At 40.4% G+C, this 17,599-nt stretch overlaps 1 protein-coding gene across 7 annotated transcripts in view; it reads left to right on the plus strand.

The window, feature by feature from the left end:
* The window catches only part of GPATCH8 (G-patch domain containing 8), a 116,314-nt gene that overhangs the window by 20,024 nt on the left and 78,691 nt on the right, over window positions 1–17,599 (plus strand). For 5 of the 7 annotated variants that reach the window (XM_033182741.1, XM_033182742.1, XM_033182744.1 and 2 more), the window contains exon 2: window positions 13,562–13,636. In XM_033182741.1, coding sequence (XP_033038632.1) covers window positions 13,562–13,636 — 75 coding nt within the window. Of the gene's footprint in view, window positions 1–13,561; window positions 13,637–15,008; window positions 15,044–17,599 lie in introns of those variants that run through there. The other 2 variants (XM_033182743.1, XM_033182747.1) reach the window with 2 other exon arrangements.

Below are 17,599 nucleotides of genomic sequence, written 5' to 3' on the forward strand. Positions count from 1 at the left end.
CCTATTTTTTTTTTTTTTTTTTTTTTTTTTTTTTTGAGACGGAGTCTCACTGTGTCGCCCAGGCTGGAGTGCAGTGGCGCGATCTCGGCTCACTGCAAGCTCCGCCTCCCGGGTTCCAGCCATTCTCCCGCCTCAGCCTCCGAGTAGCTGGGACTACAGGCGCCCGCCACCGCGCCCGGCTAGTTTTTTGTATTTTTAGTAGAGACGGGGTTTCACCGTGTTAGCCAGGAGGGTCTCGATCTCCTGACCTCGTGATCCGCCCGCCTCGGCCTCCCAAAGTGCTGGGATTACAGGCTTGAGCCACCGCGCCCGGCCACCTAAACCTATTTTTTAGCATTCAATCTGGCAGTCATACTACTTAGTACTTAACCAAAGGAGCTGAAAACTTAAGTCTACACAAAAACCAAGAACATGGATGTTTATAGCATTCTTTATTTGTAATTGCCAAAACTCTGCAGCAGTCCATATATCCTTCAGTAGGTGAATGGATAAGTAAACTGTGATATACCAATGGAATATTATTCAGCCCTAAAAAGAAATGAGCTATCAAGCCAGGAAAAGACATGGAAGAACCTTGGATACATATTCAGGAATATGTGAAAGAAGCCAATTGGAAAAGACTACATAATGATTGCAAATATATGACATTCTGGAAAAGACAAAACCGTGGAAACAGTAAAAAGATCAGTGGTTGCCAAGAGTTTGAGGGGAAGAAAGTAAAGGGATGAACAGGTGGATACTGTGGATTTTTTGAGCAGTGAAATTATTCTCTGTGATACTGTAGTGGTAGATAAATATCTGTATACATTTGGCAAAACTCATAGATGATGATATGTACACCATATCATGATGATGATAGGTACACCAAGAGTGAACCTTAATGTACTGTGGACTTTGGCTGATAATGATGTGTCAGTGTTGGTTCATCTGTTGTAGCAAATGTATTATAATAAATGTGCAGGAGGCTGTGTCTTTGCTTTCAGCTCAGCTTTGCTGTAAACCTAAAACTACTTGAAAAAATAAAATCTGTCTATCTAAAAGTAATCACAAAAGTTACTAATTACAATAAACTCATATTCAGTATTTCTAAAGCACTTCTTCCTAACAGCATGTGTATTTTAAAACTTTACTAAAAAACTGAAATGCAACAAATTGAAAACAATGGTTACTTCTGAGAAATGAAACAGAGGAGAAAGGAAGGCTTTCTTTCATTTTTTACTTGTTACAGTGTAGCCTGAAGTTTTAACAATATCCATTGTACATTAGTATTATTTGTGTTAGTAGTATATTTTAATAAAGGGGGCCACAGTGCACTAAAAAATTAAAGATATTGCTTGCTCAACCTTTCCTCACCTGTGACCAGATAACATATCTAGAGGTAAGATTAAAGAGATTACAAAAATTGTAAAAAAAAATTTTTTTTAAGTTCTACCTATGAGGTCAGTCTAATAAAATGTCTCAAAAAAGCATTTTACAAAAAAATGCCCTTAATGGTCATAATTTTAACAGTGCGAATCACCTTTAAAAGACTGTGTGCCTGTAATCCCAGCTATTCTGGAGGCTGAGGCGGCAGGACTGCTTGGGCCCAAGTTTGAAAACAGCCTGGGCAACACAGGCTGTTAAAGAAAAAAAAGAAATGGAAAAAAATGGAGAGAAGGGAGTGGGCAAGAGCAAGAATATGAAAGAACTGAGTCTTTGCCTTGGTTAACTTGAATAAAATATAAACTGTCTTGTATGAACCAGCCTCTTCTCATTTTATTGACATAGGCAACATGGCAGAACCCTGTCTCTACCAAGAACAAAACAAAAAAAAGCACATTAAACAAAAATTAACCAGGCGTGCTAGTACATGCCTGTAGTCCCAGTTACCTGGGGGTGCTGAGGTGGTAGAATCAATTGAGCCTAGGAAGTAGAAGCTGCAGTGAGCTATGATTGGGCCACTGCCTGGGTGACAGGGAGACCCTTAGTTATTCTAAATCAACACGTAATATTCACTAATGTACTAGAAAATGTTCTTATATAGGGTATATAGAAGAAGAAAGAGGACCTGGACTTAAAGAACATGCTTTATGGTAGAGGAGATAAGTAAACAGAGAATCACAGTACAAGTACCGTAACGAGGGTATGAACATAAAGCTAAAGGAGCACAGAGAAGGAGTGTCAGACAAGACTTCAAAGTAAAAGTGAGTTGGTCTTAGGGCTGGGGGAACGGGAAGAGTGTGGGGGCACGGGAAGAGTGGGGGCACTCTCATTGAGGGAATAGTAGCCTGGCCAGATTTGCTTTTAAAAACTGTTTACTAGAGGCTGGGCGAGATGTCTCACAGCAGCAATCCCAGCTCTTTGGGAGGTCAAGGTGGGAAGATCATTTGAGCTCAAGAGACAGAGTCTGCAGTGAGTCGAGATTGTGCCACTGCATTCCAGCCTGGGTGACAGAGCAAGACCCTATATCAAAAATAAACAAAAAATCAAGTATTAGTAAAGGCCAGGTACTGTGGCTCAAGCCTGTAATCCTAGCACTTCTGGAGACTGAAGCAGGGGGATCACCTGAGGCCAGGGGTTTGAAACCATGCTGGGAACATGGTAACACTCCAAGTCTACAAAAAAAATTTTTTTAAATGAAGACATTAGTCGGGTGTGGTGGCTCGCGCCTGTAGTCCCAGCCACTAGTGGGGGCTGAGGTGGGAGAATCACTTGAGCCCAGGAGGTGGAGGTTACAGTGAGCCAAGATTGTTTCACTGCACTCCAACATGGGTGACAGTGAAACCTTGTCTCAGAAAATAAAATAAAAACAGGCTGGGCATGGTGGGCTCACACCTGTAATCCCAGCACTTGGGGAGGCTGAGGCGGGCAATCTCTTGAGCTCAGGAGTTGGAGACCGTCCTGGGCTACATGATGGAACCCAGTCTCTAAAAAACATACAAAAAAATGTAGCCAGGTATGGTAGCATGTGCCTGTGGTCTCAACACTTGTGGGGCTGAGGTGGGAGGTTGAGGCTTCAGTGAGCTGAGATTGGATCACAAACAAATACGTAATAAAAATTAGACAAAGGGTCCCACTATGCTCTAGGACACATCTTAGCACTTACGATAAATTGAAATATTAAATTAGGCCATAATTTACATGACAGTTACAACATTTAGTTTTTACTTTTTAAAAGTTTTTTGAAACTGTCATAGCCAGGAGATTCCTAAAGTGACATGACAACAAAATGTAATGTAGTATCCTCTATGGGATCCTAGAACAGAAAAAGACCATTAGAGGAACGCTAAGATAATCTGAATATGGTATGGACTTTAGTTAATAAAAATGTGTCAGAGGTGGCCTCCCAAAGCACTGGGATTACCACCCACCCACCTGGTGTGAACCACCCACCACACCTGGTTTGCCCATGTTTTTTATAGCCAACTTTTCAGCTGCAAAAGGGCAACTCTGATGTCAAATATTGAGAAGCCAGGCAAGAAAATTAGGTGGTCTGTGACTTTAAATTTTAAAAAGTTTCGTATAACCTTAATGGATATTTTTATGTTATTTTGTGTTTACCTTTGAGCTTTTAAAATGAAAACTAAATGTATGTTTGAATCAAAGCCATTTAAAATAAATTTCTGGGCTTCAGATGGTGGCTCACACCTGTAATCCCAGCACTTTGGGAGGCCGAGGCAGGCAAATTGCTTGAGGCCAGGAGTTCGAGACTAGCCTGGCCAACATGGTGAAACCCTGTTTCTGCTAAAATAAATAAATAAATAAACAAATAAATTGGGCTGGCATGGTGGCTCATGCCTGTAATACCAGCACTTTGGAAGGCTGAGGTGGGCGGATCACGAAGTCAGGAGATCGAGACCATCCTGGCTAACACAATGAAACCCTGTCTCTACTAAAAATACAGAAATTAGCCGGGCGTGGTGGCATTTGCATGTAGTCCCAGCTACTCGGGAGGCTGAGGCAGGAGAATTGCTTGAACTTGGGAGGTAGAGGTTGCATTGAGCTAGATCACGCCACTGTGCTCCAGCCTGGGCAACAGATTGAGACTCTGTCTCAAACAAACAAAAATTAGCTGAACCTGGTGGTGCATGCCTGTAATACCAGTTTCTTGGGAGGCTGAGGCTTAAGAATTGCTTGAACCCAGGAGACGGAGGTTGCAGTGAGTTGTGATCGTGCTACTACACTCCAGCCTGGGCAACACAGCAAGACTGTGTCTCAAAAAAATAAATAAAATAAATTTCTGATTAAATATTTTAAATTTTATTTTAAAATGCAGTAAGTATGAAATTCAAAAGAAAAAAATGCAATTAAAAATAGCCTACCTCTCATATCTCTTAGACACCCATTTCTAAGAGTTAACTTCTACAAGCTTCTAATGTATTCTAGAGCTGCTCTGTACATGTTTTTTAGTTTTAGTTTTAAAAATTAACGTGCAGTAGTATTGACTTGTTTTGATACGCATTTCTATGAATTTATTTTTTGATAGAAATTTTTTTTTTTAATTTTACTTTAAGTTCCGGGATACATGTGCAGAACATGCAGGTTTCTTGCATAGGTATACATGTGCCATGGTGATCTGCAGCACCTATGCACCCGTCATCTAGACTTTTTTTTTTTTTTTTTTTTTTTGAGATGGAGTCTGGCTCTGTCGCCCAGGCTCAAGTACAGTGGTGCGATCTCGGCTCACTGCAATCTCTGCTTCCTGGGTTCAAGCGATTCTCCTGCCTCAACCTCCTGAGTAGCTGGGATTACAGGCACCAGCCACCACACCCGGCTAATTTTTTGTATTTTTAGTAGAGACGGGGGTTTCACCATGTTGGCCAGGCTGGTCTTGAACTCCTGACCTCATGATCCACCCGTCTTGGCCTCCCAAAGTGCTAGTATTACAGGCGTGACCCACTGCGCCCGGCCTCATCTAGGTTTTAAGTCCCGTATGCATTAGGTATTTGTCCTAATGCTCTCCCTCCCCTTGCCCCCCACCCCCTGACAGGCCCCAGTGTGTAATGTTCCCCTCTCTGTGTCCGTGTGTTCTCATTGTTCAACTCCCACTTACGAGTGAGAACATGGGGTTATTTATTTTTGAGACAAGAGTCTTACTCTCGCCCAAGCTGGAGTGCAGTGGTGACACGTTGGCTCACTGCAACCTCTGCCTCGTAGGTTCAAGCAATTCTCCTGCCTCGGCTTCCTGAGGACCTGGGATCTCAGGTGTGTACCACCACACCTAGATAATTTTTGTATTTTTAGCAGAGATGGAGTTTCTCCATGTTGACCAGTCAGGTCTCAAACTCCTGACCTCAAGTGATATGCCTGCCTTGGTCTCCCAAAATGCTGGAATTACAGGTGTAAACCACCATGCCCAGCCTAGTTCTATGAATTTTAACACATTTATAGATTCTTTTTTTTTTTTTTTTTTTTTTTTTTGTTGAGACGGAGTCTCGCTCTGTCGCCCAGGCTGGAGTGCAGTGGCCGGATCTCAGCTCACTGCAAGCTCCGCCTCCCGGATTTACGCCATTCTCCTGCCTCAGCCTCCCGAGAAGCTGGGACTACAGGCGCCCGCCACCTCGCCCGGCTAGTTTTTTGTATTTTTAGTAGAGACGGGGTTTCACTGTGTTCGCCAGGATGGTCTCGATCTCCTGACCTCGTGATCCGCCCGTCTCGGCCTCCCAAAGTGCTGGGATTACAGGCTTGAGCCACCGCGCCCGGCCACACATTTATAGATTCTTATAACTGCCACCATAATCTGCCTACGGAACAGGATTTGAATTTAAGTGTTCAAAAAATACATTTTTTTAGAGGGGAATATAGAAATATTCAGCCTGTTTTTACCATTTTTCAAAAAATTAAAGTACAATTAAGATACAGTGAAATTCACCCATTTACACGTACAGTTTATCAGCACCATAAGATGGTGAAAAAAAAGTACAATTTGAGTATTGACAAAATAACATCATAGTGCAGCCACCACAACAACCAGTGTATAGCTTCTGACAATCACTGATCTTTTTCTTTTCTTTAGCTTTGTTTTTTCCAGAATGTCCTATATATGGAAGCCTTTTGAGTATGGCTTCTTTTCACTCAGCATAAAGCATTTGAGATTCATCTCTGTTATATGAATAATTTGTTTCTCTTTAGTGCCGAGTAATATCTCATTGTACGGGGTGTACCATAGTTTTTAAAGTTCACTTCCCAATAGACAGATATTCGGATAGTTTCTAGCGTACAAATAAAGTTGTTATAAACATTCACAGACAAGTGTTTTAAGTTGACTGTACTATTTTATGTTCTCACCAGCATGCATGAAAGTTGCTCATCTGAAGTTTTATCAGAGGAGGACTCACGCCTGTAATCCCAGCACTTAGGGAGGCTAAGATGGGCAGATTGAACCCAGGAGTTCGAGACCAGCCTGGGCAATACGGCAAAACCCCATCTCTACCAAAAATACAAAAATTAGCTTGATGTGGTGGTGTGCACCTCTAGTCCCAGCTACTGAGGAGCTTGAGATGGGAAGGGTGGCTTAAACCCCAAGGAGAGTTGAGGCTGGAGTGAGCCATGATGGTGCCACTGCATTCCATCCTGGACAACTGAGAGAGACTCTTGTCTCCAAACAAGCAAATAAAAAAGAAGTGGTATTAGCATTTTTTTTTTGTTTTGTTTTGAGACTGGAGTCTCACTCTGTCACCCAGGCTGGAGTGCCGTGGCATGATCTCGGCTCACTGCAACCTTTGCCACCCGGGTTCAAGCGATTCTCCTGCCTCAGCCTCCTGAGTAGCTGGGATTACAGGCATGAGCCCCCGCACCTGGCTAATGTTGTATTTTTTTTTTTTTTTTTTTTTTTTTTTTTGTTGAGACGGAGTCTCGCTCTGTCGCCCAGGCTGGAGTGCAGTGGCCGGATCTCAGCTCACTGCAAGCTCCGCCTCCCGGATTTACGCCATTCTCCTGCCTCAGCCTCCCGAGAAGCTGGGACTACAGGCGCCCGCCACCTCGCCCGGCTAGTTTTTTGTATTTTTAGTAGAGACGGGGTTTCACTGTGTTCGCCAGGATGGTCTCGATCTCCTGACCTCGTGATCCGCCCGTCTCGGCCTCCCAAAGTGCTGGGATTACAGGCTTGAGCCACCGCGCCCGGCCACACATTTATAGATTCTTATAACTGCCACCATAATCTGCCTACGGAACAGGATTTGAATTTAAGTGTTCAAAAAATACATTTTTTTAGAGGGGAATATAGAAATATTCAGCCTGTTTTTACCATTTTTCAAAAAATTAAAGTACAATTAAGATACAGTGAAATTCACCCATTTACACGTACAGTTTATCAGCACCATAAGATGGTGAAAAAAAAGTACAATTTGAGTATTGACAAAATAACATCATAGTGCAGCCACCACAACAACCAGTGTATAGCTTCTGACAATCACTGATCTTTTTCTTTTCTTTAGCTTTGTTTTTTCCAGAATGTCCTATATATGGAAGCCTTTTGAGTATGGCTTCTTTTCACTCAGCATAAAGCATTTGAGATTCATCTCTGTTATATGAATAATTTGTTTCTCTTTAGTGCCGAGTAATATCTCATTGTACGGGGTGTACCATAGTTTTTAAAGTTCACTTCCCAATAGACAGATATTCGGATAGTTTCTAGCGTACAAATAAAGTTGTTATAAACATTCACAGACAAGTGTTTTAAGTTGACTGTACTATTTTATGTTCTCACCAGCATGCATGAAAGTTGCTCATCTGAAGTTTTATCAGAGGAGGACTCACGCCTGTAATCCCAGCACTTAGGGAGGCTAAGATGGGCAGATTGAACCCAGGAGTTCGAGACCAGCCTGGGCAATACGGCAAAACCCCATCTCTACCAAAAATACAAAAATTAGCTTGATGTGGTGGTGTGCACCTCTAGTCCCAGCTACTGAGGAGCTTGAGATGGGAAGGGTGGCTTAAACCCCAAGGAGAGTTGAGGCTGGAGTGAGCCATGATGGTGCCACTGCATTCCATCCTGGACAACTGAGAGAGACTCTTGTCTCCAAACAAGCAAATAAAAAAGAAGTGGTATTAGCATTTTTTTTTTTGTTTTGTTTTGAGACTGGAGTCTCACTCTGTCACCCAGGCTGGAGTGCCGTGGCATGATCTCGGCTCACTGCAACCTTTGCCACCCGGGTTCAAGCGATTCTCCTGCCTCAGCCTCCTGAGTAGCTGGGATTACAGGCATGAGCCCCCGCACCTGGCTAATGTTGTATTTTTTTTTTTTTAGTAGAGACGAAGTTTCTCCATGTTGGTCAGGCTGGTCTTGTACTCCCGACCTCAGGTGGTGTACCCTCCTTGGCCTCCCAAAGTGCTGGGATTATAGATGTCAACCACCGTGCCTGGCCAATTTTTGTATTTTTTTTAGTAGAGATGGAGTTTCACCATGTTGGCCAGGCTGATCTTGAACTCCTGACCTCGTGATCCACCCGCCTCGGCCTCCCAAAGTGCTGGGATTGATTACAGGCGTGAGCCACCGCTCCCTGCTGCATTTTTTTTTTAAATGCCATTTTAATAGGCATTAAAATATTGTGCTTCTAGTTTGTATTTCCTTAATGGTTGTATTTCCTTAATGCTTTGTATTTCCTTAATGGTTATATTTCCTTAATGCTTCTAGTTTGTATTTCCTTAATGGTTAATAATGTTGAATGTGTTTTCATGTGCTTACTTGCCACCTGTTTATCACTGATGAAATGTTTAAATCTATGCCCACTTTAAAAATTGGGTTTTTTTTCCCCTCTTTGAGAATTCTGTATATTTTCTGGATACAAGTTTTTAATCAGGTATGGATTTGTTCAGCATTCATTGGTTTCTGATTTTTTTAAAAAAGGAATAAGATTTGTAAATATTTTCTCCCAGTCCAGCTTATCAATTTTTTTTTTTTTTTTTTGAGACAGAGTCTTGTTCTGTCTCCCCGGCTGGAGTGCAGTGGTGCGCTCTCGGCTCACTGCAACCTCTGCCTCCTGGTTCAAGCGATTCTCCTGCCTCAGCCTCCTGAGTAGCTGAGATTACAGGTGTGCACCACCACACACAGCTAATTTTTGTATTTTTAGTAGAGACAGGGTTTCACCATGTTGGTAAGGCTGGTCTCGAACTCCTGACCTTGTGATCTACCCACCTTGGCCTCCCAAAGTGCTGGGATTACAGGTGTGAGCCACCGTGCCCAGCCATCAGTTTTTTATTCCGTGTATTGATTGTGCTTTGGGGTTGTCTCTAAGAAAATATTTGTCTAGCCTGTGGTCACAAAGAGTTTTCTCTTGTATTTTTTCTTCTAGAATATATTATTTTCAGTTTTACATTTAGGTCTGCAGTGCATTTTGAGTTCTTTTTTTTTATTATTCAAAGTATGGATTGAAGCTCTTTGTTTGGCATATGGAAACCTGGTTCTAGTGCCATTTATTGAAAACATTAAAATTTCTCTGTTGAATTGTCTATATTATTAATCCAGATTTGTATGGCATCTGACAGATCCAGAATGACTTGAAAAGTTAATTAGCTGACTGTATTTAGAAATTTGTTAAATGTCTTATTTGGAACCTGGCATTTGCTGACAGTAGTTTGTAATCTACAGAAGGGTTTTCTAAAATAAATTTAAGCCTAAGATTAAAAGAAGATTTTGCCAATGATTCATTTTCTGTTTGGAAAAACTTGTGTGATTTTTCATGCAGCAAGGATGAGCTGAAACGGTTTTTCCTAGAAGGTGTCCATTTTCTTTTGTGTAGAATTAATTGGTAGTTCTTTAATAATCTGTGTTTGTACTTTAAATGTCACATTTGATAGTGATATATTTTGGGGCAATTCTTTTTTTGTTTAAAACCATCACATAGTTGTCCTAAGTTAAGTACTGTAGGCCAGGCTTGATGACTTACGCCTGTAATCCCAGAAGTTTTAGAGGCAGAGGCAGAGGCAGGAGGATCACTTGAGTCCGGGAGTTTGAGACCACCTAAATCAACATAAAAAACAGCCAGGTGTGGTGGTGCATGCTGTTGCCTTAGCTATTTGGGAGGCAGAGGTGGGAGGATTGCTTGAGCCCAGGAGTTCAAGGTTACAGTAAGCTATGATGGTTCCACTGCACTCCAGCCTGGGTGACAGAGAGAGACTCTGTCTCTAAACAAATAAACTAAAGGTTTAATTACTTTAAAAAAGTAGTACACAGTTATTGTTAGGATGAGGTTTTTGTTTTTTTGTTTTGTTTTGTTTTGTTTGTTTTTTGTTTTTGAGACAGACTCTTGATTTGTTACCCAGTCCTGAATGCAGTGGCTCAGTCTGCTCATAGCCGTCTTGAACCCCTGGGCTGAAGTGATCCTCCTGCCTTAGCTTAAGGTCTTGCTCGCTATGTTGCCCAAGTTGATGTCCAACTTCCTGGCCTCCAGCAGTGCTCCCATTTCAGCCTCCCAAAGTGCTGGAATTACAGGCATGAGCCACTGCACCTGGTTTATCTTGTATCATTAAATTGTATAGACCTGTAGAGTGAAAGAATCAATATTCAGCTGTACATTGGTATTCTGTAATATAATGAGGTTTGAGTTAATCTCAGTATTTGGATATTTATGATTTAGTAATTTAGAAGTACTTTGCAATTAATACCTTTAAAGTAACTTAAAATGTTAAGTGTTACAGTAGAAATTAAAATGCCAAGTAGCAGGTGTTTGGAGGTTAATTGAGGACAGACTTTCAGGCTGGGCCTGGTGGCTCAAACCTGTAATCTCAGCACTTTGGGAGGCTGAGGCGGGCGGATCACTTGAGGTCAGGAGTTTGAGATCAGCCTGGCCAACATGGTGAGACCGCCCCTGTCTCTACTAAAGATGCAAAAATTAGCCAGATGTGGTGGTGTGTGCCTGTAATCCCAGCTACTCCAGAGGCTGAGGTGGGAGAATCCCTTGAATCTGGGAGGCGGAGTTTGCAGTAAACCATGATGGCACCACTGCGCTCTAGCCTGGGTGACAGACCAAGACTCCATCTCAAACAAAACAAAACAAAAAGACAGACTTTCAGGATTAATAGCTGTTTTTAATTTTTTAAATCATTTGTTGATTATTGCTTTTTTTCATTCCTGAAATACCCACTCTTAAGTCCTTTTTTTTTGTCTTTGGAAGGCGTATTCCTGTCCCTTGCTATTCCATTTTTCTCCTTTTTTTTCCCTTTATTTGGATAGACTTTACCATACAATTTTTGTTTTTATTATTTTTATTGTGGTAAAATACATGTAACATAAAATTTATCACTTTAACTATTTTGAAGTATATAGTCCAAGCCAAGTGTAGTAATGTGGCGCCTGTAGTTCCAGCTGGTCAAGAGGCCGAGGCTTGGGCTCCTTGAGCCCAGGAGTTTGAAGGCAGCCTGGGCAACATAGTGAGACCCCCTTCTCTTAAAAAAAAAAGTATACAGTTCAGTGGCATTAAGTACATTAACAGTATTGTACTACTATCACCACCACCATCTTGTTCTAGAACTTGTTCAGCACTGCCACACAATTTTAGCACCTAATTGTTCCCTAGTGTTTGGCTGTCATGTTAAGTATCAGGTGTAAGAAATAAACAAGACTCAGTTCTTGTCTTCAAGGACTTCACAGTCTAGTGAGAGAAACGTAATACTTACTGTACAATTTGACAAATTACATGTTAGAGCTCCGCATCATTAAATTTTGTTTATTGAATTAGAATTTAAATTTTACCTTGAAAAGGCAAAGTAACTTTTTGTTAGGTTAACATTCAAGTTATACCATTCCGCACACTGAATTCATTTAGGCTAGACCAAAAGACTGAAGTCTTTAGTCCTTTGATTTGGGTCATTGTGGAACTCTCATATCCTAATGCCTTACACTTTAAGACTAGAAGGGAACCAGAAAATTGATATTTTGATTTAAAACCAAATAATGAGCTATTCCTTCCTGATGAAGCAAGGAGACTTGTGAAAACTATGATTAGAGGGAACTTCTTAGTTGTCTGCAGTTATCGTTTGTTTAAACTGTTTTTACTTATTTTAGTTGCAGTGACAACTTGCTTGATTATGATCAAATACATCATTATACAGGCATGTCTATCTCCTTTGCAGATCATCTTAAGGAATAATTGCTTTGGAAACTGTCAAGAACTTATTTTTAATTTCTTGAAAAGCTGGGAGGTATCAATTGATTTAAAGTTTAACATCTTAGCAGATTTGGCTTAAAATGATGTTACCAGATTGAGCAGTATTTATTAAAATATAGATTTTATTTTCATTGCTATGACTTGTTTTCTTCATTATTAAAGGTTTAATGCAATATTGCTTATAAAAAAGTAAAACAGGCTGGGTGCAGTGGCCCACTCCTGTAATCCCAGCACTCTGGGAGGCTGAGGTGGGCAGATCGCCTGAGCTCAGGAGTTTGAGACTACCCTGGGCAACATGGTGAAACCCCATCTCTACTAAAATAGAAAATATTAGCCAGGCATAGTGGCGTGCACCTGTAGTGCCAGCTACTTGGGAGGCTGAGGCACAAGAATCACTTGAGCCCTGGAGGCGGAGGTTGCGGTGAGCTGAGATTGTGACACTGCATTCCAGCTTGGGCTACAGAGTGAGACTCTGTCTCAAAAAAAAAAAAAAAAAAAAAGGTAAAACAGCATGGCTCTTTGTAAGACTCTCTAGTCTTCCTAATGTAGTCAGTCTAAAAGAGTTGGTGTCCCAAATGGTTGGTAGTGTTTTAGTTTACAATTTCAACACTTGTTAGGAGAAAAAAAGTTCAGATTACTAAGCCTAGATTCCTAATAAGTTGTGTTTTGTTTTGTTTGAAATAGGGTCTCGTTCTGTCACCCAGACTTGGAGTGCAGTGGCTTGATCACAGCTCATGGAGCCTTGACCTCCTGGGCTTAAGTGATCCTCCCACCTCAGCCCCCTGAGTAGCTGGGACTACAGGTTCACACCACAATGTGTGGCTAATTTAAAAAAATGTTTTTAGAAACAGGGTCTCATAGTATTGCCCAGGCTGGTCTTGAACTCTTGTCCTTAAGTGATCTTCCCACCTCAGCCTCCCAAAGTGCTGGGATTACAGACGTGAGCCACTGTGCCCAGCCCTAGTACATTTTTATAAAGTTTTTTTCTTTCTTTCTTTCTTTTTTGAGATGGAGTCTTGCTCTGTTGCCCAGGCTGGAGTGTAGTGGCCCAATCTCAGCTCACTGCAATCTCTACCTCCCAGGTTCAAGCGGTTCTCCTGCCTCAGCCTCCCAAGTAGCTGGGACTACAGGCGCATGCCACCACAGCCAGCTAATTTTTTGTAATTTTAGTGGAAATGGGGTTTCACTGTTTCAGCCGGGCTTGTCTTGAACTCCTGACCTCAGGTGATCCACCTGCCTCAGCCTCCTGAAGTGCTGGGATTACAGGCATGAGCCACCACGCCTGGCCCATTTTTATAAATTTTTAAAAAGTTGGAATTTGTGGTGTGGTTTTGATTGTCTACTGAAAAAGAACGATTGCAGTGTTCTTTTAGGTTAAAAATAAAAAGAAAAGTTAAAAATAACCCTTAGTTTGGTTAAACTGTTAATTTGACACTTACTGCTTTTGAAAAATAATTGTAATCATCTTTTTTCAGGGTAATCACTTTGATCAATATGAGGAAGGACACTTGGAAATTGAACAAGCATCACTTGACAAGCCTATAGAATCGGTAAGATAATCAGTGCTTAATTTTGGGTCTTAGCCAGTTAGTTAGGTACTGTTCGTGTGACACTTGATGTGAGTGAAGTTAAACTTATTAATGACCAATAGTACAGTTTAGAGTTGTTTTCTTGCATGCCATACAGTAATCAATTAGAATTTGGGATGTAATCTGATATTTAATATGTTGGGAAATCAGTCCAAAAAAATCTAGAAACACATTAGAATTTTGATGGAAAAATATCTTTCTGGCCCATACTGATACTTTGTTGAAGGCAGCAAGTTAAAGTTTAGCATTTTGTAAATTGAATAAAGGAGTAAAATGTATTTTGATCCTTTATGGCTTCACCTCTCCTGGGCAATATAATTATGTATGAAATGTTCCTACATAAGTAGAGTATGTATGGACATTTTTAAAAAATATTATATTAGAAACATTCAAGGAGTAATATGTTTTATTTACCAGACTCTTGTGAAACATGGCAAGTTTGGTCTGTGTAGCTTAAGAATTGTCTGGTTTTTGTCAAAAGCTGATTGTTTCTATCTTTTCACACTACTTAGTTTTGGACACTGATGATACCAAGCAACAGAACAAGGAGATTTATTTACCTGGCTCTTAGTTTTAAAAAAACTTCTTAATTTTTGAACATTATTTTCATTTTGAAAAACCCATTTTATTTTTTTTGAGACGGAGTCTCGCTCTGTCACCCAGGCTGGAGTGCAGTGGCTGGATCTCAGCTCACTGCAAGCTCTGCCTCCCGGGTTCATGCCATTCTCCTGCCTCAGCCTCCCGAGTAGCTGGGACTACAGGTGCCCGCCACCTTGCCCGGCTAGTTTTTTGTATTTTTTAGTAGAGATGAGGTTTCACCGTGTTAGCCAGGGTGGTCTCGATCTCCTGACCTCGTGATCCGCCCGTCTCGGCCTCCCAAAGTGCTGGGATTACAGGCTTGAGCCACCGCGCGAGGCCAAACCCATTATTTTTAAATAACACAGTCTATTGTTAAAATGTCTAAACTTGTCATTATTGTCAGCATTTACTATTTGTGCTTAAGTGTACATGTTTAATAATGATTTCAGTGAGTTATTGATAAAACTTGAGTGGGGAAAAAAGTCAAAAAGGGAATCTTAATCTTTATAACCATCCATGGCAAGCCCACCCCTTCCCCTTAAGAAACACTAGCTTCTTCCTCAGGAAAATAAGAAGGCAATTTAGAGAATACGGATATTTTAACTTTAATTTTTATTTTCAAAACTGTAACATAGTAAAGGATCAACATATATTTATGTTCCTAATTAGGTTGGTGTTGTGTGTGTTTGTATGTATGTTTAGATGTTTACAGAAATTTACACAACTTGGGGTGTTCGACATTTTTCTTCCACAGCAGTTGGCCCATATTAGCTAAGCAGCCATGATCTGGTTTGTATTGCACGGTCTGCCTTTTTTAATTTCTTCTCTAGGGTTTCTTTCTCCCCACCTCCCTTTCTTATTTCTGTCTTTCTGGTCCAGTGAACACTGCATATAGTACTTTCTGTCTTAATGTGCTGGCATGATGCTAGACTTAGGCATGGCAGTAATTGATGACGCATGTGATAATGCTGCAGAGGGAGAATTCTCATCTGATATTTCACTGAAAGCCTAGTCTTGTGTTTTGACATAAGGATAAAATGCCAAGCCCACTTTGCTAAGTTAAAAATCACTGGGGTTTGTGCCTTGTTCTGTATTATTTTGGGGATTATGACAAGGCAGAATTTTGTAATGAAATCTGTAGGCTAGACAGTATCTTGTATTTGCAAACTAATTTAATTTTTCTATTTCAATTTAAAACACTGGAGGGTCTGGCCGGGTGCGGTGGCTCACACCTGTAATCCCAGCACTTTGGGAGGCCAGGGCGGGTGGATCACAAGGTCAGGAGTTCGAGACCAGCCTGGCCAAGATGGTGAAACCCCGTCTCTACTAAAAATACAAAAATTAGCTGGGCGTGGTGGTAGGCGCCTGTAGTCCCAGCTACTCGGGAGGCTGAGGCAGGAGAATGGCTTGAACCCGGGAGGCTGAGGTTGCAGTGAGCCGAGATCGTGCCACTGCACTCTAGCCTGGGTGACAGAGCGAGACTCCGTCTCAAAAACAAACAAAAAACAGGAGGGTCTAAGTTTAAGACCGAGCTGTCAGAATCAACTCCCCAGTACCATATTCTACAAGGTGCATGGTTGGTTAATGTTCTTACACAAGCTATAATTCTGTGGATACTCAGCAGCAGCAAGAAATTTAATTAGATGAAATTTGCAACCTAGTATTCATTATTACGATACTCAACAAATTTTTTTTAAACCACTAAATTAAATGATATTTAACATTTTTTAAGCCTAGAGGGATACACTGAAATATTTTTGGAAATTTCATTCCTATGGCACATGAGGCTAAAGCTATTTTACCTCTCATAATGTCCAGGACTTTTTCTGCCACATATGAGGAGAACACTATCAGAAGGCAGTCTAATTGAGTAATCATTGTTGAATAATCTCATTCAGTAGGAGTAGAATTGATATATGCCTTATTTATTAAGTAGTGCTACCTTCTCCAGTTAAAATAGCAAATAGTATATAATGCTCAGGCTGGATATTTAATTTTTTTAAATAAATAAATGCATGTTCAGAAATGTATATTAGTAATGACACTTTCAATGAAAATTTACTTCTGAAAGATAAATATATACATTATTTGTGATGTGATAGTTTAGGTTGTAGGAGAGAACTTCATGGCCTACATTGTATTAGATAGAAGTAGGACATAGGATCTGGGAGAATAAAGATGTGAAAAAAAAGGTATGACACACAAGATAAGAGGGATCTCATTTCTGTTGCCTGATCATTTGGAAGTAAAATTTTAAGTGTTCTTCTCTTTTTTTGACATTTTTTTGGTCACAGAAAATTTTAAGTTTTAAGAGAAACTCCTACAGTGATTGGCATCAAAGTAGGTAGTGTTCCCTCCCTCCCACCAAACAAAAGAAGTCCCTTATCACCTAAGGAATGCCCACCAAATAATAAGTAAATATTTAATTATATGGCTGGCTGGCTATATTAAGCTGTTTTGTTTTTAGGGGGAAATGGTGTTGCTTCTAACACAGAAAGAGTGCTGAATTAAAATCTTTCTCTGCAGCAATATCTATTGAGAGGTGCTGACTGTTTTGCTACAGCATGCAACTCAAAAGTGGCTGGAAATATGCAGCTTTGGGAGTCTACAGATCATTGCAGGAGCTAAAGGTCTAGTCATTTTTTTTTTAACTAAAGGTAATCTGCAGCAGCTGGTAACCGTGGAAGTCTCTGCACAGGTTTGTGCCAAGAATATGCCTGTGTGAAGGGTTATTGTGAGTATAGGATTAAGGTCTTTTTATTTTGTAGTAGGCTAGATTTGATGCAAACCAGCAAGATGGGAAATGAGGCATGAAGATGCAATAATGTATTATGCTTTTAGTGAATTTCTGAAACCCAGATTTGTTAGTGAGATATTGGTATTTCAATTTTAATAGGTAAATGTTGAAAATACGTCAAAATCCAGCATTTGTAAAGCATTTAATAATATTTTTGGAAAAGTTCTATTTTCCTTATTTACTTCAACCAACCAGATATCTTTCAGTGAAATTTTTCCTCAAGAATAAAACATCTTTTTAAGAAAATTATGAAAGAATTGCTAAACAACTTGATTATCTCTATTAAAAACAAGTTGGAAAGTGTTAACATTTTATCCCTATTACGAAAAACTTTGAATTTGAATTTTAAAAGTTGTTATTGCTTTATGAGCTATTTAGGTCTCAAATATTATAACCTCCACTTACTTAAAGACAAAATTTTTACAAAACAAAGCTTGATCTAAAGCCATAGCTCCGTCTAGGATTCAATCACAGCAGAATTAGTTGGTGTTATTTAGGATATATGGTCCTTTATGACCTTTATCATAGTTAGAAGATGAGGAATCGGG

This window comes from Trachypithecus francoisi, unplaced genomic scaffold, assembly GCF_009764315.1.
Source record: "Trachypithecus francoisi isolate TF-2019V2 unplaced genomic scaffold, Tfra_2.0 Lachesis_group20, whole genome shotgun sequence".
Classification (NCBI taxonomy): Eukaryota; Metazoa; Chordata; class Mammalia; order Primates; family Cercopithecidae; genus Trachypithecus; species Trachypithecus francoisi.